This window comes from Raphanus sativus, chromosome 8 (assembly GCF_000801105.2).
Source record: "Raphanus sativus cultivar WK10039 chromosome 8, ASM80110v3, whole genome shotgun sequence".
Taxonomy (NCBI): Eukaryota; Viridiplantae; Streptophyta; class Magnoliopsida; order Brassicales; family Brassicaceae; genus Raphanus; species Raphanus sativus.
In genome coordinates, this window is record NC_079518.1 from 2,860,901 (window position 1) to 2,883,110 (window position 22,210).

At 37.9% G+C, this 22,210-nt stretch overlaps 5 protein-coding genes, 1 long non-coding RNA gene and 1 other non-coding gene across 8 annotated transcripts; 2 read left to right on the forward strand and 5 right to left on the reverse strand.

The window, feature by feature from the left end:
* Nucleotides 1–400: 400 nt before the first annotated feature.
* On the forward strand, nt 401–1,214 carry LOC130498570 (uncharacterized). Its single transcript, XR_008937458.1, has 2 exons — nt 401–829; nt 910–1,214. It is a non-coding gene; the product is annotated as an uncharacterized LOC130498570 (long non-coding RNA).
* Nucleotides 1,160–6,519, reverse strand: LOC108820757 (putative cyclin-B3-1). 2 transcript variants are annotated; one of them, XM_018593765.2, is made up of 24 exons: nt 6,374–6,519; nt 6,031–6,070; nt 5,863–5,923; nt 5,746–5,778; nt 5,552–5,606; nt 5,407–5,458; nt 5,231–5,324; nt 5,010–5,045; nt 4,649–4,703; nt 4,389–4,443; nt 4,237–4,294; nt 4,020–4,074; nt 3,861–3,906; nt 3,661–3,751; nt 3,452–3,506; nt 2,969–3,250; nt 2,762–2,884; nt 2,533–2,622; nt 2,285–2,446; nt 2,128–2,187; nt 1,943–2,041; nt 1,678–1,856; nt 1,405–1,584; nt 1,160–1,332 (listed from the first exon to the last, which is right to left on the reverse strand). In XM_018593765.2, exons 1-23 carry the CDS (start codon nt 6,386–6,388, stop codon nt 1,449–1,451), a joined length of 1,932 nt encoding a protein of 643 aa, XP_018449267.2. In that variant the 5' UTR covers nt 6,389–6,519; the 3' UTR covers nt 1,160–1,332; nt 1,405–1,448. The 2 variants fall into 2 exon arrangements, with proteins under 2 accessions (XP_018449267.2, XP_018449266.2); XM_018593764.2 differs by having other exon boundaries at nt 2,969–3,256.
* A 343-nt stretch (nt 6,520–6,862) lies between these two features.
* On the reverse strand, nt 6,863–9,716 carry LOC108821714 (cation/H(+) antiporter 1). Its single transcript, XM_018594706.2, has 4 exons — nt 9,558–9,716; nt 8,492–9,469; nt 7,329–8,257; nt 6,863–7,142 (listed from the first exon to the last, which is right to left on the reverse strand). The coding sequence occupies exons 1-4, from the start codon at nt 9,714–9,716 to the stop codon at nt 6,863–6,865; spliced, it is 2,346 nt and encodes a 781-aa protein (XP_018450208.1).
* A 2,125-nt stretch (nt 9,717–11,841) lies between these two features.
* Nucleotides 11,842–13,567, forward strand: LOC108821012 (organic cation/carnitine transporter 3). Its single transcript, XM_018594057.2, has one exon. The coding sequence runs from the start codon at nt 11,931–11,933 to the stop codon at nt 13,461–13,463; it is 1,533 nt and encodes a 510-aa protein (XP_018449559.1). The 5' UTR covers nt 11,842–11,930; the 3' UTR covers nt 13,464–13,567.
* Nucleotides 13,568–14,862: 1,295 nt separating this feature from the next.
* LOC108821308 (metacaspase-8-like) lies at nt 14,863–16,233 on the reverse strand. Its single transcript, XM_018594352.2, has 2 exons — nt 15,801–16,233; nt 14,863–15,581 (listed from the first exon to the last, which is right to left on the reverse strand). The coding sequence occupies exons 1-2, from the start codon at nt 16,144–16,146 to the stop codon at nt 14,866–14,868; spliced, it is 1,062 nt and encodes a 353-aa protein (XP_018449854.2). The 5' UTR covers nt 16,147–16,233; the 3' UTR covers nt 14,863–14,865.
* Nucleotides 16,234–17,291: 1,058 nt separating this feature from the next.
* TRNAR-CCG (transfer RNA arginine (anticodon CCG)) lies at nt 17,292–17,364 on the reverse strand. The gene has a single exon. It is a non-coding gene; the product is annotated as a tRNA-Arg (tRNA).
* Nucleotides 17,365–17,931: 567 nt separating this feature from the next.
* On the reverse strand, nt 17,932–21,281 carry LOC108820586 (pentatricopeptide repeat-containing protein At3g24000, mitochondrial). The gene has a single exon (XM_018593555.2). It carries the CDS (start codon nt 20,903–20,905, stop codon nt 18,092–18,094), a length of 2,814 nt encoding a protein of 937 aa, XP_018449057.2. The 5' UTR covers nt 20,906–21,281; the 3' UTR covers nt 17,932–18,091.
* Nucleotides 21,282–22,210: the final 929 nt, after the last annotated feature.

Sequence of the window (22,210 nt, forward strand, 5' to 3'; positions counted from 1 at the left end):
TTTTATTCTATAAAAATATTAGAATTATTAACTTAATATGTTTACTAATTATTTTTTAATATTAAAAATAAAAATAAAAATAAGCTATTTAAAAAACAAAATATCTTTATGTTATATAAAAACCGATATCTAATCATACAAATCAAAATTCATAAAATATTTTATAATTGATAAATCTATAGTTTTTTGGTAATAAACCGAAAAAATAATTGAATACCAACGATATATAAACCGAACCGAACAAAATTAAATATGATTTTAATATGATACATATTTTTATAAATGAAAATACCGAATAAACCGAACCCAAACAATATCCAACTGAAACACCCTTACGACAAGCGATGAAGTTATAAAACGATAAGAGCTACTAATCAGGAACCTGAATCAACTAGTAATACAACTTTTTTATTAAACAAACCTTCGTCGAAGTTGTGGAAGAAGATATCTGTTTCTAAAAATCAACTTGAGAACAGAAAAATCAAAGAAGATAGTAAGAAGCTGTAGAAGGCATCCTCTGTGGAAAACGTGCTAGCAATAATGCAACTGTAGAATTGTCATAGGTTATCAGTGCTAAAAGATAATGGTGCATGGCTGTGAAAGAATCTCTAGAGTATATTCCTTTAGGTTAAAGCAATGTCGCCTCTTTGTTATATAAAAGAGACTCATCAATATGTATTTAGAGAGCTCAAAGGTTAATATGAACGAAAGTATAAGTATCTTTTACAGAACTGTTTTTTCTCATCTTCTACCCGTTTTTGTTTCTAGGTTTACGCATGACATACGAAGTTCACGATGCAACTAATTTAATATTCAACCCACATCCACGGTAAACACATCCAAAGAAAATATTTTAGTGGTCAAGTCCATCTCTTCCTCTGAGATTTTGAAACAACAACGTTGTTTAAGGGATGCGGATTGATCATAATTTAAGAGAGCTTTTGACTCGCGTTCATCTTCATGGATTGAGTTTTATCAAGCGGTGAGACGGACACTGGGCCAGACAGAGGATGTGCTTATGACAGACAGTTTAGTCACATGCTCATAGTGAAGTTGAGATACACATAGTCAAGGACACACTGTATATAGGTTTTAACATTTGAAGATTTTATATATACAAGTAGATATGGTTGACTTTTAGCTTCTGAGGAAACACAGAAGGGCAATGTTATTCCAGAAGCTTTATACTAATTTGTCAATACATTGAAGTTTTGTTTTTATGATCATTTGAACACTAAACATTGTTAAGCACACTAAAAACCAACACACCTAATCAAGAATCACCATTAGCCTTCTTAATATGTGGGCTAGAGTCCATGTAGATGCATCTCCCTGCAATTTCGGAGTAAGCATGAACAAGATCAGTCGCTAATAGAAAACAAGTTTCAAGCTACATGAACATACCCATTAGCTTGGCAAGGCGCGCCATGACTTTGGTAGAGTTCGACTTAGAGAGGAAGCTTGTCCAAGGGTTTCAAGAGTGCGATGTTACTTCGATCTGGACTCATGTACTTGTCATAAGTGACCCTCAGTTTTCCTGTCTTCGCAGCTTTATGGAACCCTAGGATCATGTCTGAACAATCCCTGTGATAAAAAAAAATTGTACACGAGGAGCTTAACCAATGCAAACAAGTCAAGTGATCTGCAAGATGGTGATATTAAAGAGATCCAACTTACTTCATTTGAGAGACATTGTAGTGGGTATGATTGTTTAGGAGCGGGGTCCAAACTGGAGTCATGCGCAAAGTGCAGCGGGCTACGTAGATGGCTGATGCGCAGAGCATTGACGGCTTGAACTTCAAGGCTTCATACTCAACCAAGCACAGCTCAATCAGGTAGAAGGCGAGTTGTTCAAGCTGATAAAATAGTAGTATTAAATGTCTGCCTAGACTTGCATGTTTGATTTTATAGGTTACATAGCTTATGCAAGTTTTGCACATACCTTCTTGTTTGATCGAGCAGCTTTTAGGAACCTCAACATGAAAACGTAAGGGGTCGCTTCATTCAAACGGAACTTTAACTGTTTAAGCATAATCCTCTCCTGAAAGAAAAAAAAAACGGTTAAACAGTAAATAACCAATTATTATCAAACTGGATTCAGAAGTGATAAACAGAGTTTATTTTTACCATTCCCAGGATTTGTTGTCTTGTGTATGCTTCCGCTGAGATGCTAATCAAGTCTTTGATCTGCAACATGAACATAGACCATAGATTCTCGAAAGTTAAGTTTGATGCCATATGGAGCTGAGGAAAGGCTTTGGCTTTCAGGATCATTGTCACTTACCCTAGGATGCCAATAGTCCTCGTATTTAGATGCTAGTAAGAGTGCAGTAAGACCAATCAACTGCATCTCATTTTTCTGTATTGGAACTTGTGAGAGGTAACGATCCAGTAAATTCATTGTGAGGTAGAGAGTCTCATGCATTAGATGAAATTTGAAATGAACCTGCAAACAAATAGTTAATAACGAGATTCAAAAACCCAGTAGGAACAATATCAAGTTGAAACCAAAACGATCAAAACTGCACTCACTTCGATAAGCCAGTTGATCAAAATTCCACGCGTCATTGGACTAACTTTTGTCTGAGTTGGCAAGTAGTATCCTAAAGCGGGATTTAACGCCTGCAGCAGCATTTCAAGTTAAAGCTATTGGAAAGCTCAAATTCCTCTTGTGGAATTTATTCAGTATTCAAGACTAAAGAAAATAGACTAATGTATATGGGAAAGCGATAGTTGCCTGTATGTGGAACAAGTGGATTACCTCAGCATTCCAATAGAACTGATATATGTCGTCCACGTATTCTGCAACTTCCAGCTGATTGGACTCATCATCAATGCTAGGAAGTTTTTCTTGCTGTTCAGTTTCATCACTTTTCCCATCGAACTGCAATTGAAGTTACCAAATTAGCAACAATAGAGAGAGAAGAAAAAAGTCACATGGAAGCCAATAGCTGGGAGATTTGTGAACCTTCGATCCAGCCACTAGTAGAGACGTGAAAGACTTTCTACGTTTTGATTTTGGCCTCGCTGTAACATCCAACACTTTCGTCACTTGGTCTGTTTTTTCATTGGATGAACTCCCTTCTTGAGTATCTTCTTTGAGACCTTTTGTTTCAACCTGTTCCGGAAGTGACAATGCCGAAGCAGCCTCTTCAGTAGAAGGGATTGAAGAAACAGATCCTGATTTACTTCTGCCGACCGGGGGCTTCTTAAGAGGACTACGGTTTTGCAGCGAGGTCTTCAGAGTTGTCTGGATCTCGAGTGACAGAGAAAACGTATCAGAAATTTACCAAACAAAACATCACAATATTTCTGTGACTATTGACACATGAAATGATCAGAATAACAAGAGAAAAAATTGTTCAGATAGCTTCAAATGGTGTTGGCTTGTTATGAGAAGGAACCACTTGCATTTGCATACATAGAAAAGAAAGGAGTTAAGGTATACAACCTTGATAGATTTCCTTCGGATACGAACGTTGTTCTTACTCTGGTTGTTGAGGTCCCTGACCAAGCAAACAAAATGAACTTAGCAGCGTATATCTCAGGCTGCTGCTCGCAAACAATTATAAAAAGAAAACAATATTCTGGTTCTCTCAGATGAGAAGCACCAGCTTCACTTCTATAATGATGACATCACAAACAAGCATAGTTACTTACGATGGTATAGAACCCACACTTGCCCGAGTTCTCCAAGTATAGCTTCTGACACTGCTTTGCTGCGGGAGGGATCTGTTTCCGACTTTACTGGCTGAAACAATGCAACCTCACTCATATGAGATACCGAACAACTCTCGTTCCAGCTTTAACATACACATTTCCCTCACACATGGGAAGTTTAGAAAAGAAATCCATGTTACCTGGACCTTGACCCAATTGTTTTGAATCTAAGCTTGAGGCATTTTCCTGCACGAAAAAGGAAGCAATCAGAATCAATGAAAGTGAGTAGAGTCGTGTCAAATTAAGTCAGATATTCTGACTGGAAGAAAATACCAATATCAAAGTATATTAATAACAACCTTCTTTGTGTTCTTGTTTGTGAGGCTTGTTCTTTTAAACACTGGTAAAGATTTTCTGCAAGAGCAAACAAATCAAGAAAGTTAACCAATGAAAGATGGTTTTGCTATGCTGAATGAAGAAGAGGTCACTCCTTTCTTTAATTTACATCTCGAAAATATTATACAAACTAGACTGGAAGGGGATATTCTATTAGGCATGCGATTAGCATAAATGTACCTTGTTCCACCAGCAGTTGATCCAAGGCTCAGAGTTCTGTTTCTGATGATTTTTTGATCTAACATGTAAATGAAATCGCCCAAAGTTTAGATAAATGGTAATACCAACTAAAGCTATAGACATGAAAACAAACATAACATTTACGAATTCACCTGTCTTATAAATGCCATTGTTTCCAACTTCAGTTATTCTTTTACTCTCGTTCACCTGTATCAGAAGAAAAACTAGAATCAAGGCTTGCAAGAAGGATGAAGGAAATAACAACATCAGGTATTTTGATTAATCAAACGTATATGCATACATGTTAACTATGATATTTTCTTGAACTCATGTGCATACATATTAACTGTGATACTCATCTAGTCATGGTAATTTGAAAGTATACGCCTATTTTCGAAAACAGTTGTTGTACCTTGGTAGAATTTTTCAGTGAAGTATCATTGACTCTGGTAGTACCAACTGAAATCCTACACACAGAAATTACAGTTAGAGCAGCATCTTAAACTCGTTGTCAAAAATGAGATAGTTTATACATGGAACTCTGCGGATTCTTTCTGCAAAAGATTATTGACCAAATTTATGAAAACGAAAATGGCTGAAAGAAAATGGAAGAGGACAATCTATTGACAAAAAGTCTTCAGAAGCAAAGGCTTTCATTTCTTAGAAAAATACACCTGATGCAGAGAAGCTACTAATCCAGATTCCAAATGTACAGGTTTAACGCTACTGTAGGTATGTGATGCTTATAGCAGCAGCTAACGATTATTGCATACCTTCGCGGATTTGAACATTTTACGCCCTTCCATTTCCTGCATTGTTGCATATTCAATAGAATAATTTTAGACCAGAATATAAAGTTAGTACAATCAAAGCCTATAAAAGATATTCTTCCTAGACATAGAATCAGTTTGATTAATTAAGAAGACAGTGGGAAATAACCACTCTGATCCACGAAAAAGCAGGAAAAGAAGCCCTTACAGTTAAGAAAACTTACACCGTATTGTTGCCAGACAGTGTTGGCCTTAAAGTGTTCCCACCAAGATTACTTAAATCAGCCAATACTTTTCTTGTGACCTTAGTATTTTTCTCTGGAAATGAGACAAAACTTGTGAGTGAACTTTCAAATCTACATCCCGGAAATGTAATGATAACTCTCTGCGATAAGATTACCGGAAATTTCATTACTGCTTTTCTCCTGGCCTGTGATTCTTGAATTTTCCTTCTTTTCAATCAGAACAAAAAACGCATTTACATGTTAAATAATTGCATAAGATCCTACAATCCATTGAACTCATAAAAAGAGAAAAGGAGAAACCTTCGTCTTGTTTGTGTTAGAAGTTGCTCCACTGCTAATTGTCACAGATTTTTTCCTAAACAATGTAAAAGCAGAAGATTTAGTTTCTCAACATTCGTAATGATCAAACCCAAACATGCACTAGTAAATTCATCAGTTAATAGATGTAAGAGGTAGGGAGAGAGAGAAAAATTGTGAAAACAAAGCCCACAAACCTTAAAGGAACACGAGTCTTGTTTGCAACACCACTGCATAAACAGCAATAGCATATTACTCAAATTGAAAGAAAAAAAAATGAAAAAAGAAAATAATGCTATAAGAGATGCATTTACACTTTACAAGCTGGATCAGTCTTTTGATTATCGGAATAGAATTTGAAACTCCTATTCACCGCTGTTTCAGAAGCAATGCACATATGTTTAGAACTGAACCATTGTTTCAAAAAGCAGAACATGATTCACCAAGAAACAGAGGATAAAAGATAACTCTCTCTCTCTTACCTCGATTTCCAAAAATATCATCATTACTTAGCCGTGGTGCCTACAAATAAAACCCATAGTTAACTGAAGTAAGAACGAAAACTTAAATCGATTCCTTTCAAATCAAGTCCCTCACTTCTTTTTACACCAATCTGAGAGGGAAAAAATCAAATAACCTAAATAGTCTCTTCTATCAGTGATTGCAGACCCTAATCTCATTTAACAGTAGCGGAAAAAACAAGGTTACATCAATGTGTAATCGATTGAAAACAGGAACATGACCTACATCTCAAACTCAATCTCCAATGAACGTAATATCAAACCCTAATTCGTTTTCTAAAACCAAAATCTCGACGAAGTTTACCTTAGCGAACGCCATTCTCCTTAAATCACCAGATCTTCCGCTCTCTCTTTCACGGGAGTCTCGACGAAGAGTGTTTTTGCCGTTGCAATTTCCCGAAAATCGAAAACAGCGAGCGAGTCCGCTTCTACTCAGATTTTGAAATTGAGCTTCGTGGAATTGACGGTAGTGTCCCTCTCGAGTGTATACTCATTTACTGCAACACTAGGCTACTACTCGTTATCCGATTGTATCGGACCTGGGACAAATCAGGCCCATTAACTAGGCCCACATCAACCTATAATTCTCAAATAAGTGAATAACAACCATTATTATTTGCTTTTTGGCTTGTTTCCATATACTATCAAGTGCACAGACAGTATATTCAGTGTATGTAGCTTATCAATTCTCCTGTTTGGCTGTTTATATGTTTTCAAATCGTGATGTATGTCTTGATGGAAAAAAAAAGAAGAACTAATAGAAATATTGTTGTGTAAAACTAAAGAATGTTTGCTAAATATCCACAAAGCTATCAAAAGAGTGTCTATGTCTTTGAACTACTAATACAGAAGCATTTACATCCATATTTGATGAAGCCAAGAAATCTCCGACCGTTCCTAGCTCCGGACACTCTTCCCAATCGTTCATCCCCGACGTCATTGGGCTATCGCCTCTGTTTTTTCCTACCACAAACAGTGAATACATATCTCCTATGTCTCTCAGAATCGTTAGTGTTTGTGTCCCGTTGCTTACTCGCTTCTCTATGAATCCAACTTGGCCCGTCGTTACAAATCTGTCAAAAACAAACCAAAACACAAGTCCGGTAAATGGAACATGCAAATGTTTCTGGTCTAGAAAAAATACATAAACCTAGTCATCATGAAAAACATGACCGGATCTGAGATTTAGGGCTACTAAAGAAAATGTCTACAATTTATCGAAGAGTAGCAAATTTATCGACACTAGAGAAGTTTCAAACCTGTTATAAAATTCTTCTAAGAACCTTCGATCAATTTCATCTTTGGTGTGATCTTCACCAACAATCTCCAGTAAAACATCGTTGTTTTCTTTAGTCGCCGCGTCTCCAACAAGTTTCTCTCCCTTTGAGCCATCCGGGACAAACTGTATGATAGTGAGATGAATCTGAGAGTTACTAGAAAGCCAATGGCACAAGGAAAGAGCCTCACGATCATCAGGACCACCAAAGAACAATGCAGCAACGTGTTGCACCGAATCAAACCCGTGAAGCTGGTGAAACCCGGTTATGTTTCTATCCACAAATATACCGACCGAACACTGTGCGTGCTTTAAAACCTTGCTGTTCATATCCCTAAACGCTTCCCCATCATTTGTAGTTTTCCCATCGATCCTCTGGTGTTTATGGAAGGGAAGAAACACTATCGAAACGCGGAGATCTTCAGTACCGTCGCAGATCTCTTCGTGCATGTTCTCCATGTGCGCCACGAGTTTCACTTGCCGGATCATGATCTTTCTGTCTCTAGTGAAAGAATCTATCGAGTCATTGATCTCTAGTCCTTCGTTGGTCCCAAACTCATCGTCTCCGCCGATGGCGTTCACTCCATCTTCGTCTAGTTCGTGGTACAGTAGCTCAGTTTTCCGCTTCTTCGGGAGCGGTATCAGGTGCATGAGATAAGGTGTGAAGAGTGAAGAAGAAGCTCCATGTAGAGCAGAGACTAAGGAGATTAGTCCACGGGCTTGACGCACACCGTAGACGCAAGTCAACACTCGTAGCTCGTCTTTGGTGTCGTGGTACTCAAGCGATGTTTTTTGGTGTGAGAAACCCTTTTCTTGCGACCAAAGTAATAATGACGATAGTACTCCGCTTAACAAAGTCGTGATCACCAATGACGCAACGAACATATCATGTATAATAGGAGTAAACCATTTCTACAGACAGAGATATAAAAAGAAAAGAAAATCAGTAAATAGAGAGTAAACATTTTTAGGTTAATCTTAATAATAAAATATAGACAATCTAAAGGTCATGCATGATAAGTTTTTTGAAATTTAGAGATCATAAACATTTTTAGGTTAATTTTAATTTAAAAAAAACTTAGACGATTTAAAGCAATGCAAAGCGAATGTTTCATCCGGTTATGTCTAGAACCGGCCATGTAATACCTTGTAAACCAAGTTAGAGTCGAGGAGAACCAGACCCATATGACCTTTGACTGAAAGAACAGTAGACAAGAAAAGCCAATACTTCTTTGGGATCTTAAGAAAAGAACAAGCAAATAAAACTCCAAGAAGCTTCCCTACGATGCTTAAAGCCACTGTCATACCAAGAACGAGGTAATGGCGTCTGGTTAACGAGCTGACGCTGAACCTAAACCCGATGTAACCGAAGTAAACCGGAAGAACAAACTCGTGAATCGGGTAACTCAGCCGGTTGATCAACGTTCTGTACGTTTTGCCTTCTCTCGGAAACAACAACCCGATGAAAAACACGAACACCGTGGAGTTTATGTTGCTGGACTCGATGGTCGACGCGAGTATCAAAATAAGGATAAAGAAGGCAAGCGTTTCAGCTTTGGAGAGGTACTTCTCTTTAGGGTTTCGTTTCGGGAGCCATGCAGCTAAAAATCTATTGATCATTATGATAACCCCTGTGGCGAATATGTAGCCGAAGATATCGCCACTCATCGTCCCTGATATGTAAGAGATGACGAAGGTGTAGAGGAAAATGTTGGTTATCTCGATGAATAATCCGCAGGAGATTGCTAACCGTCCGATCTCAGACGTGTGGAGTTTCCAATCGATGATCGAGCGGATGACTACAGGAGATGCCGTGTTGGATAAGGTAACGAGGAAGGCTAGGTAAAACGTTAAGAAGTCTTGTTTGATGTGAAGGAAGTGGACGAGGAACCAGAGGAAAGGGATCCAGATTATGCCACAAGAGAGTAAGGAGCCGAAGGTTATGAGAATGGAGTTCTTCAAGTTTCGTTTTACGAAGTCAAGATCGAGCTCGAGACCGATCAAGAACATGAAACATGTACGTAAAAGGAATGAGAAGAAGATGTAGTAGCTTGCTGACTCCTTTTGTAGAAAGAAGTCGTGAACTTTTTCGATTATTGTGAGCAAACTCAACACGATCCCTGCCTGATCATACAACAATCAAAACGTTAGTTTCTAAAATATATATGTTAATATATAAATGTTTCTTGTTGCACTTGGCGAATAAACTTACGAGAATCTGAGCAACGGGACCGGCTTGGCCACAGGGTTTAAGGAAGAGATAGAAGAACTGAGAGAAGACGAGAATGCACGCCATTTGAATAAACATGGTGTTGAGTGGATTAAACAAGGCATCTCCTTCTGGTAAACAAAACAACGTTTTTGGATCCATTTTCTTGATTCGGTTATGAGCATTCTTCAAGGATAAGCGCGGTAAAAAAAAAACAGAAATTCTGTAAAAGAAGCTTAGATTCTGTGAATCGAAGAATATATATTTTTTAGAAAATACTCTCAATTTTTTATTGATTTAGTTGATTTTGAGGGGTTTGCATTTACTGATTTTACGTGATTATCCTTTGATTACTCCATGCCATTAACTTTTTCCACTTTTTCTTCTCAAGATTCTAGTGTTCCTCATTAAAAGAGGATAAAATTACTAAAATCGAAAATGCATGTAATACATAACCTTTTGGTATTTTTACAGCTAGTGCGTCCATCTATATATTGGTATACAATAATGAAACAAAATTATATGCCTCCATGAATTTGTATATTTAATTAAAGATTACTTTAACATACGTAAGCTTCCAAATAAGCAGACCATATACATTCCAAAGACATTCTTCTCCCATGTTCTCTGTTATCAGTGGCGAATCCAACAATATAAAAAAAATTGAGGTTAGGACAACAGTCAAACGCTGGTTTTTAACTTTAACCAAAAATGCTTAGAGTGTATTTTGCATATACATCTGTAAGAGTTGTCATGTGATCCCGTCTTTCGTTAGTCAGTCCGCCACTACCTGTCAAGCAAAAGATTAAGCTTATCTTGTCCAGGTGCAGCAACTAGCGCAACTTGGTAATTATAGTAACATAAGAATATACAGTGGTGTTGACAAAAAAAAAAAAAAAAGAATATACGGTGGTTACACAATTTTGTACTCGTCTTACAAATAATTAAGATCCGTAGAAAATAATGAATATGTTTATATGATGATAATCAAATGAACTGGTGTTTTTTACACAGCCACATCAAAGATAAGTAATAAGAAATGGAGACAAAAATCCAGTAACTATAGTGTATGATCACAGCCAATTAGCGGCGAGGAGGTCCTGAAAAATTAAGCCATCTTCAACATCATATCGTTAAACAACGTACCGTGTGTAATTTGAGTTAAATACCATCCTACGTCATAGAAGTTTTGTTACTTTCTCTTTTGTTAGAGGTGGACAAACAAATTTTGTTCTTTTTTGGTTGGCCTGAGGAGCTAAGAGCATCTTCATTTTGGTGTGTTTAAGGAGTTTTTTTTTCTTTTGTTAACAACATTTATATATATAGCTATTCAAGAATTCAAACCGATAATGTAACTTTTCGTATAAAGTATTATAAGAAACGTTACGAATACTTCAAGCTAGTTTATCAGGATTTGTGTTATTTATAAGTGAAGTTGTGTGTGTGTTTTTTTTAAGTTAAAATCTTTTTTAGTTCTTCATAAGTTTTTTGTTAAATAGGAAAAGTAACCGGTGTCATTATCATTTCCAGTAACTGAGAATAATTCATTAAAATATTACCGACGTTTTATGTTATAGGTGATTCAGACCATAATCAAAATAATTTTTTTAACTCTTCATATAAAAATAATGTTTTATTGTAGATTTGTAGCTCCCATCAAAAATTCTTCTAAACTATCCTAATAACAAAGCTAACCTAAACCGAAACATTAGTTGGATTCTTTCATAAACTATTTATAGGACATTAAATATTTCGGGTCATCGTGACATCATGCCCATGATTAAAATGAGAGTAGAAGTTTCATTTTGGAAAAAAAAGTTTTCATTTGAAATCTTTTAAAACACTCATGAAAATCTGAAATACCATTTATCTATTTGATTTTTCATAAAAGTAAAGTTTAACAAGATAAACTTATTTTAAAATATGTTTAGTTTCGAGAAATTAGTTGAAATTCTTAGTTCTTACCAATAAAAAAGATGCATGAGTCATGACCCATTGCTCATATCTTAATGTAAAAATACTAATAAATGTGTTTTTGGTAAGTTAAATCATAACTGTTAGTTCTTAAAAAAGAGTTGATTATAAATTTCATATTAGTTTGCAAATTTATCTTTAGAAACACCTACAACATCGCAGACATATCCTGCTGGATCCTAGTCATGAACATATAGTGCATCCAAATATTACACGTTGTAATGTGTTATCAACACATCTCATTCTTTTTTATTAATAGCTTCTATGGAGCGACGTAATTGTATTCTTGTATATTAATATACACGCTCAAATTGCATCTTACCCTCTCCATATATAGATCACTTTCATGCAAATCAAATTACACATAAAAAGGAACAAAACAAAAACCCAAGCTTCTTCCATATGGCCGTCTCAACTCGGCCGCTTCTTACCGACTCCAACTCGTCCGAGTCAAATCTCACCCCACCAAGATCCCTCGACGAGACGATCGAGCAGTGCATCGGAAACTTCGGGTGGGCACAGTTTCTCCAAGCTGCTTTGGTCTCATTCGCATGGGTCTTTGACGCTCAGCAAACATTCATCACCGTCTTCACCGACTCACAGCCCACGTGGCACTGCGTCGACTCGGACCGATGCAACTCGTCCTCCAGCTTCTGCACCTTACCTAACCAAACCTGGTCTTGGGACTTCGACTCACACGTGTCAGTCATATCCGAGTGGGGTCTACAGTGTGCCGGCTCGATCGTCAAGGGCTTGCCCGCAAGCTCCTTCTTCCTCGGCTGTCTGATCGGTGGCTTAGCTCTGTCTACGCTAGCTGACTCATCCCTCGGTCGTAAGAACATGCTCTTGTTGTCATGTCTGATAATGTCTCTGTCTTCGATGCTAACAGCTTTCTCGACGAGCATTTGGGTTTACGCGTTCTTGAGATTCTTGAACGGGTTCGGTCGTGCCACGGTGGGGACTTGCGCGCTCGTTCTATCGACGGAGTTAGTCGGTAAAAAATGGCGAGGACAAGTCGGTGCGATGGGTTTCTTGTGTTTCACGTTAGGGTTTCTATCGCTTCCGTTATTAGGTTACATCAATAACGGAAACTCGTGGAGGTATCTCTACGTATGGACATCGGTTCCAACACTAATCTACTGCTGTCTAGTTCGGTTTTTCGTCTGGGAGTCTCCTAGGTGGCTAATCGTAAAGGGTCGTAAAGAGGAAGCAGTCTCTATTCTCCGAAGCATTGGTTCAAACGCAATCACTATGAGCTTCTCGGACTTATGTCTGGACGCACAAGAGTCGTCAAACCCTGACGTTTACGACGCGTTAAGGATCTTGGTGAAGAATCCGTGGTCGCTTAGGAGATTATTAGCGATTATGGCGGTTGGATTCGGTATTGGTATGGTTTACTACGGTATGCCGTTAGCATTATCGAATCTTAACTTTAATCTTTACTTAGGCGTTGTGCTCAACGCCTTGTCTGAGCTCCCAGCGTTTTTAATAACGTTTTTCTTCATGAATACAATCAAAAGAAGAGACGCTTTGATCGGGTTCACGGCTCTAAGCGGGATCTCTAGCGTCCTGATCGCGTCGCTAGGACAGCAAATAGGGTCGTTGCAGATCGTGTTAGAGCTGGTTTCGTTTTTCAGCGCGTGCACGGCGTTTAACATGACGCTTATTTACACGATCGAGCTGTTTCCGACGTGTGTGAGGAACTCGGCGCTTGCAATGGTGAGGCAAGCGTTGGTGTTTGGAGGTGTTTTTAGTCCGGTGATGGTTGCTGCTGGTCGGGAAAATCAGTTTTGGTCGTATGGAATGTTTGGTTTGGTCATAGGGTTGTTTGGATTGTTTGTGGTTGGATTGCCGGAGACTAGAGGAAGTGTTCTATGTGACACTATGGACGAGGAGGAGTCTAAAAATTTGACAAAGGAAGATATTATTGGTTGATGATGAATATAATGTTTTAGCTTCATTTGATGTAATATTAAAGGTTGCATTTGTTAACTGGTTGATCAGTCTTATTCAAATCATTCTAGTTTTAATAATACGTACTATGAATCTTGAATATTATAGGCTAGTTACACAATACAAAAAAAAATCCGCATATATATGCTATATAATGCGTGGTTAATTGCAGTCTAAACTAGTGTACACTAAGTACAACAACTTGACGTGATACAGGGCACATGACTCATTGCGATCCAAGTGAGCAACTCCAATAAGTTCTTAGTAGGTTTCTAGTGATTAAAAAAAAAGAATTAAGAGAGTACGAAAGAAAGTGTGAATATGAAGTTGCAATCAAAACGAAATTAGTAATTTTATAAAATTTAGTTATTTAAATATCAAAATGATAAGTTTAATTGTAAGCTTACATGTGTGCATAAAGTTTATATAGAGCATCTTTCCTCTTTTTTTAATTTTTCTTTTTTTTTCCTTTTCTTTAATTTTTAAAATATTCCAAACATATCACCACTGGAAATGCTCTAAAAGTTCTACTTTAAACATTTTTTTTTGTATACGGACTAAAACCTCATATAGCACATGTCACTTTATTATTGATTCAATTAATACTATAAAACTAGAATCTACTTGGGTAATTATAAGATTTATTTTTAAAAGAAAATATAGCTGTTTGTTACCCATAATGCTGCTCTAATTGCATTTGTTTATTCACTACCAACAAAAATAATAATAATAATTATAATTATAATTTTAAGTGTAATCATGCTTTGATAGTATATATAAATTAAAGGAAAATAATTGTTTATAATCATAAATAGAGAAGATGTGCTGTATTTGTTACACAGGTAATTGAGTGAGTAAAATTTATGTTTCACAAGTGAAACATAAATTTCAAAGTAGATGCCAAAATTAATATAAAATTTTAGAGGTAAAAGATTTAGTTATTTTTTTTGTCACAAAAGACAGTAACTGGTTATCAATTTAAGGAATATCTTGAATGAATGAAATTAGAAAAGTTAGAATGCAAAAAATGAACAAGGAAATTTATAGAATAAAAATGGATGTTTTATAATTACATTTCATTTTTTTCTATACATTCCATAAAAACCTATTGTAATGAGTTTTTCTTTATTCCAGTCAAAGGTTAGAAAATGAAATCAACATGAATATATAAGTCATTATGTACAATTTGATTTCAAAAATTTGTAATCAATCCAGTTGCATCTTTGGAGTATAATCGTTTATGGGAAATTGTGTTTTTTTCCATGTTTTGAACGGGCTAACCCAAAAAAATAGAACATTTCCATAAAAATTTTAAATCACAGAAAAAGTAAACCGTGTTATTACAAATTTACGACAAAAATGTAACATAATGAACTTCATGTGTCTAGCATATAAACGGCTCATTAACATAACGGTCATGACAATACAAACCTGGCCGTTGTCTAAACTTCCGTCTCTTGAGAATATCTCTAGCTTTCACAACTATGTCTCTGTTAGTAATCTTCTTATCCTTACCAGTCGCCGACAATATAGTCTGAATCGCGTCACTGAATGCTCCATAAGCTTTCCCAGTGCTTACCACATGAACATCCTCTGATTTTTGATCTGTTTGGCATCCACTTAACAAAATCCCGTTGTCCGGATGCTTACTTCCTGCACCATTTATCTTCATCGAACTGGAGAGCATCGCCACATCAGGGCTTGAGTCTTGGCCGAATACATCGGCAAGTGTTTGTCTGATTTTCCCAGGTTTAACATCGGTTTGTCCGGTTTGTTCCTTGAAAAGAGCAATGTAGCTATCTAGAGGTATAGATCTTGTCTTCCTATCGACTGTCTCACCGTCCTCTGATTTGAATTTGATATCTCTGGTTAATCTTTCAGGGCTGCCTCCACGCCCTCTCCGGGAACTTGAGGTTCCACAAGTCGCTAGCATGCAAGCAAATAAACTAGCAAACCAGGGTGGTTTCGGATGATTTACGTGGCTCTCCCCTATCTGTTCCTTTGCTTCCTCTATGAGTCCACCACTATGACAAGAGTCCGAGATTATCGTCAATCGACATCCTTCTTTGACCTCTGCCACCATATCTCTAAACTCATTGTCTACAAAAAAAACATAATCCGAAACATTATTATATATGCATGTTACATAAACAATTTGACGTAACGGTCAAGCTTAGAAAACAGAGTGCTCTGTTTTTATCATGAATCGAAAAACAGAGGATTATGGTTAGTCCATAACATTTTACATGCATCTATATAAAATTTTAGCTCAGGAAACGTTACACAACTCACATTAAATGATTACTTTTGAGCACATACCAGTTATCAGATTCATATCGCAAGGAGTGATACACTCGTCAAAACCTGTGGCGTCGAGTACTCCTTCCTCTGTCGGGAGTCTCGTGCCATGTCCACTGTAATGAACCACCAGAGTATCACCAGATTCCCCGTCAGCGATGAGTTTATTCAGAGCGTCGCGGATGTTCTTGCCGGTCGGTTGGGGACCAGAAGTCTCTGTGTCGATGAGCACGGTTATGTTGTCGTTGGAGAATCCGTAACGGTCGGTTAGGCATCTATGCATGCGACGGACGTCGTTGACACAGCCACGTAGCTCCACGGAGGTCCCTGGGTAGTTGATCCCGATCAAAAGCGCTCTCTTTGTCATTGACGTATGAGTAAATACTTGGCTTCTTTTAGAAAAAAAAAATACTTAGCTTCGTTTTTAGTCTTTTTGGGGAAGAAGAAGTCTATGTATTTTTTTGTTTGTTTGTTCTTCTATGAATTGTTGCTATTTATTTTATTGCAAAGCCATCAACTATGACCAATCAATGATCCAACAACATTTTGACATTCTTGGCTGTTAATGGCCTTGACTTATATTATATTTCCTTGGTCCTTCTTAATATCAAATAGTAATATAACTATGGTCATATATTAGTACTAATACATTTTTTTTCCAAAGAACTGCTTATATTCAGTGTATAATTTATAAACGATCTATCATTCGACTACGACCGTTAATACAAACTAACATTTTTGGCTGTTATTTTTAGTCTTTTCCTTTCTAGGGGAAACTTCGGTGGGTGCTATTGAAGGTCTTTGTTTTACAAGTAATCGGTCCTTTAAGAAATCTATATATAAAATCAAGGATATAATACATATAAATAATATGTTCTACATACAAACATACAAACAAACAAACGTGAGAGCTATTATTAAGCTAATCATTTAAGAAGAGGTGATGACACCACTATCTTTGCTGGTATTCATTATCCTTGCAAGTCGTCTATCTCAGGTTAATTTATTAATTCTTTCTTTAGGAGACATTGAGTGATTTCAAATGTTTGAATCTCTGAAGCATCGACGGGTTTTGTTTTGCTATAGCTTATGCCCTCTAACTGAGTTTGTTTCTTGATTAATGATTGTGGCAGGTTAAAGCAGCTGATTCTCTATTGAAACTTGTATCGTAGCTGAAGCAAACATCAATCTTCTCTGGATTTGCGCATCACTTGAAGATCATGTCGATCATAGAATTGCAGAGTTTGAACAAGACTCCGACAAAACAAATCGATTGTTGGGTAGAGTAGGTGATGAAGCATCTGCCAGGGCATAAGAGCTTGAGTCTCACTCATTATTAGTCTTCTTCTCAGAAATCGACTCTAGGCATCTAACTTGATAGCATTACATGATGAACTTCTAACTTGCAGAGAAATTTCGCAGATAGTTTGAACTTTGATCCCATTATTGCTCTTAGAATGTTGCACAGGATCAGAGTGAAAATTATACGTATATTAAAAAATAAAATATAATCGACCACGGTGGGACTCGAACCCACAATCTCCCGCTCCGGAGGCGAGCGCCTTATCCATTAGGCCACGCGGCCTATCACGTTCAACCTAATACGTATGCTTATTTGACTAAAAGCAGGCCCGGCTCAAACCTTTTAAAGGCCCGGTGCTAAAACATTTAGTTTGGACCCTTTTAAAACATTTAGTTTCTGAAATTAGGACCCTAAAATCCCCTGAATTTTTTGAAAAAAATTGTTGGACCCAGTGCTCTTGCTCCATCAGCACTACCCTAGAGCCGGGCCTGACTAAAAGTATACCGAACTCCCTTTGTCAAATTGAATTTTTACTTCAGAAGGATGACTGATTCAATTTGAGGATATAGTAAATATACATAACATATGATTTTTGTAGCGCCACAAAACCAACAAAGTCATAAGTAACTGGTAACCTATCGAGGAAAACTAAAAGAACATAATCGGATAAATTGTGTGTTAAATACCTGATACTACATTATGTCAAAATCAATACTAGTTCCTTAATTTACATGTGATATATGACTAATTCACAAATTAACCTTTGTTTTATTCACTTTCTACGAGTTTCAGAAAAAGATTTTGGAAGGCATTAGCTGATCACACACCCACTTTCACTTCAAAAAGTAAAATAATGTTAATTGATTCCTTATAATAAAACAACTGTCCTCAAACTTCAACAGTTATCCTTCTGAAGTTAAATTCAATGTCAGAGACAATACTGCAGAAGAATTTAAATACAAACAAATGAGTAGAACTTTGTAAACTATACTGTAATCAAGCTTCTCTGTCACCAGTAATCCTTACAAGAACACACACCACTCTCAAAATGGTGAAACCGATACTGATCTCTCAACACGATCCTACGTCCTATGACTTTACTAACAAACTTGTAAACAGAGTGGCAATCACTACATATGCGAAGGTTCTTAAAGATTCTAACCGTACAGCCTTCAGGAGTAGTCATCAAGGCGTAAGCAAGAGCGAGTCTTTCGCTATGATTCCAAAGATTCTGCTCTTTCTGTTCCTCATCCGTGTCTTGCAACGCCTGGCTTGTATCCGCTACATACCCAGATTCTTTGATCAGCTTCTTGATGTCGTCCAGCTTCTCGTATATCTCCAACGTTTGCGGATGAGTTCTGTCACCGATACCAAACTTACTCACTTTGTCTTTTTGTTTCACCCAACTGCAAGCTTGTTTCTTCTTGATGTTCTTGAAACCCATTTGGTTTCTCACACTCTCTACATCTTCCCATCTCCCTGTTGTTGCGAACATATTTGAAGACAGGACATAAACAGAATCATCCTCTGGTTCAAGCTTCGAGAGTTGTTCCGCTGCTCTTCTCCCACGGTCCAAATCCCCGTGGATTTTGCAGGAAGCTAGCAAACTACGCCACACCAGATCGTTTGGTTTCATTGGCATATTAGATATAAATGTTTCAGCTTCTGCTAACCTCCCTGACCTTCCAAGAAGATCTATTACACAAACGCAATGTTCAACCGACGGTTTTATACCGAAATCTCTAGCAATCATGTCGTAATACGCAAGGCCTTGGTCTACTAATCCTCCATGGCTACACGCTGTAAGAAGAGAGACAAATGTTACATGACCTGGTTTGACTCCACTTGCCAGCATCTCTTGGAAAGTCTCGCACACTTTCTCGAAGTAGCCGTGTCTTCCAAAAGCTGATATCAGTATGTTCCACGAGGGAAGTGATCTATTGACAGATGGTGGAAGCATTTTCACCGCTTCGTCTATTTCCCCGCATTTGTTATACATGTCCGCAGCAGCGTTGAAGATGAAACAATCTTGTTCAAACCCGAGTTTTACAGCTAAACTGTGAAGCTGTTGGCCTTCCTCTAGTACAGCTAGCTTCGCGGCAGCGGAGAGTCCCTCAGAGAAACTAAACTGGTCTAGATTCAATCCAACGCTTCTCATCTCTGAAACGAGTTTTAGCACCTCTTCTCCATGACCGTGGTGAGCATTTGCCGCAAGCATAGCATTCCACGTGATAATATTCCTTTTCTCTAATCTATTAAACAGGTCATGACTCGAGCTTAAATCACCACATTTTGCGTACATAGTGATAAGCGAGTTTTTCACGTGTTCATCCGATTCAAATCCAGCAGATACTATGTAGGCGTGTAATGGCTTCCCATGTTCAAGCAAATCACTGGGCGTTAAGCAAGCACCAAGAACACTTACCACTGTGATATAATTTGCAGGAACACCTTCCATTCTCATAGTTCGAAAAGCCTCCAGTGCCTTGTTAGGATCTTCATCCTCAGCATAACCACCAATAAGAGCATTCCAAGCCACTTCATCTCGTCTGGGCATCTGTAGTAACACCCGTCTGGATTCGCTCATCTTGCCTATCTTTCCATACATAGAAACTAATGCATTACCAATAATCTGATTGTCGAATAAACCGGTGACCATTACAAGCCCATGAAGGATCCTGCCTTTATCAAGAAACTCAGGACTAAAGCAAGCAGCCAATGCGCTTGTAAAACTTACATAGTTTGCTGATTTTCCAATCCTTATCAACGAGCAGAGAAGCCCTAAAGCATCTAAGCTCCTCCCATCCTCGACAAAACAAGCCATCAAAGAGTTCCATGAGATCAAATCTTTAGCAGGCATTTGTTTAAACACCAACTCTGCTTCTTCTGATCTCCCAGCACCTGCGTACATTCTCAAAAGAGTATTGCACACGCAGACAACCGAATCAAAGCCCATTTTCACAACCAGCGCATGGATTCCTCTACCCCATTTTTGGTAATCTACATGACCCAAAGCTGATAACAGAGTTGACACGGTGGTGGAATTCACTTCATCATGAAAGTGACGCATCAAATGGAACACCCAAAGCGTTTCCTCACAGTGCCCATTCTGAGCATATACTGCAGCAATCGAGTTCCATGAAATAGTGTCACGTTCAGACATTTGATCAAAAATGTACTTTGCACAGTCAACGTTTCCCAGGTTACCAAACATGGATACAAGCGCATTCTCCACTGCCAGCTTGCTCTCCAGTCCTGACTTGATAACCTGTCCAATAATCTGACGCCCCAATGATTCATCTTTAAGCAACCCGCATGAACTGATTACCAAAGACATGGAATTTTCATTACACCCAACTCCTTCTCCCCTCATACCTTTAAAGATATCAATCACTTCCTCCGGCTCACCCTTATCCGAGTAACCAACCATCAGCGAAGTCCAAGACACCACATTTCTCACGGGCATCTCCTCAAAGACTTTCCTCGAACACGAAACCAACCCATAAACCCCGTACAGATGCAAAACAGCAGTACTCACGTAAACATCAGAAATCAAACCATACTTAACCACAAAGCCGTGAACTTGAACCCCTTCTCTCAACATACAACCTTCCCGACCACAAGCTGTAACCAAACTAGCAATCACAAACCCACTCGGCCTAACACCGAGACCACACATCCCCCGGAAAAAGCCAACCCCTTCCCTGTACAACCCGACACGGACGAGTCCCGACATCATGGTGTTCCAAGAAGCTTCGTTTCTCACAGGCATTTCGTCGAACAGGTGGCGCGCGGGTTTGACTCGGCCGAACTTCGTGTACATGTTGATCAAAGTGTTGATGTGGAGAACACTCGTACGAACCAGTCCCTTGACGCATAGCGCGTGAACAGCTCTTCCCGTGGTTTCGTTACTGATCTGAGAGAAACCGTTCTGATGAAAGGAAGATACTTCCGGGCTCCAATGGTCTGAGAGCGAGAAGAAGAATCCACTCAAGCTGGTCACTTTTCTCCCTTGTCCTTGTTCTTCCACGTTTTTCAAACATTGCAGTGTCGAGAGCCGCCGCGTTTTGAAACGGCGGGAGAATAAGTTATGAAGTAGTAGTCGAGATTCGTCGCCGGGACGAGACAGGAGTTTGCGGTGACAGGTGGCCAGCTTTGATTCGTCTGTAGTTTCCCGGGAAGTTCAAAACGATTTTCACTCTAAACTCCTTAGATCAGCGGCCTTCCTTCATGAACTAATGTTAATGGGCTTTCTTTTTGGGTCACGAGTTAATAGGCTTTCACACTAAATTCCTCAGAAATTTTGATATCAGTCTCATTCAGACACATGCTTTTCCTAATCTTTTTGGTGTTTTGAGACAAACCGTTGTGTTTACCCAAAAAAAAATTGTGTGGAAAACAATCAAGGCCACCGACTTTGATTTTCCTCTTTCATCAATCCGCAGTCTGAGACATGACCTGCAATGCATGGATATCTTATGATGAGCAACAGTCCAACAAAAGTATGTGTGTCCATTACTTTTTGGTTACTTCTTTAGTTCATCAATATGGTAAACAAAAGATATTTCTTCACTCGGCTAAACAACTAAAGAAGTAACCAGATTTTCTGTTACCTGTGTGAAAGAGATTAGAAAGAACTAATCTAGATTGAAGAAAATACCTACTCACGAGGCTGATCAATACAAAACTCTGGCTCTGTTCTTCAATATATAACATTATCGCAAAAGAAATCAGAATCGCACAATATTCTTCACTTCAGAACCAAAATGTTACAGGCATATGATATATGAGCAATTTCATCTTACTTCACTCCCCAATTCAGATCCAGTTCATGTTGCATTGCTTTTGTCACACATAGCGAACTGTTACCATCTTTCCATAATGCTTCTCAAACCTAAAGCATACAAATAGTACTACTAGTATATTGTTAACATTTTAAATATTGAAAACTTTGACTAATATTTTTAATCATGAAATTGACATTCATATTACAAAAAAATATATTCTAATTTATATATTCATCTTCATCAAACAAAAGAAATAACATGTACTATTGGCAAAAGTAGAAAAAACTGACATGTTATTATTTTTACCAAAATACATGTCAGCATTTAACCTAATGAATAAT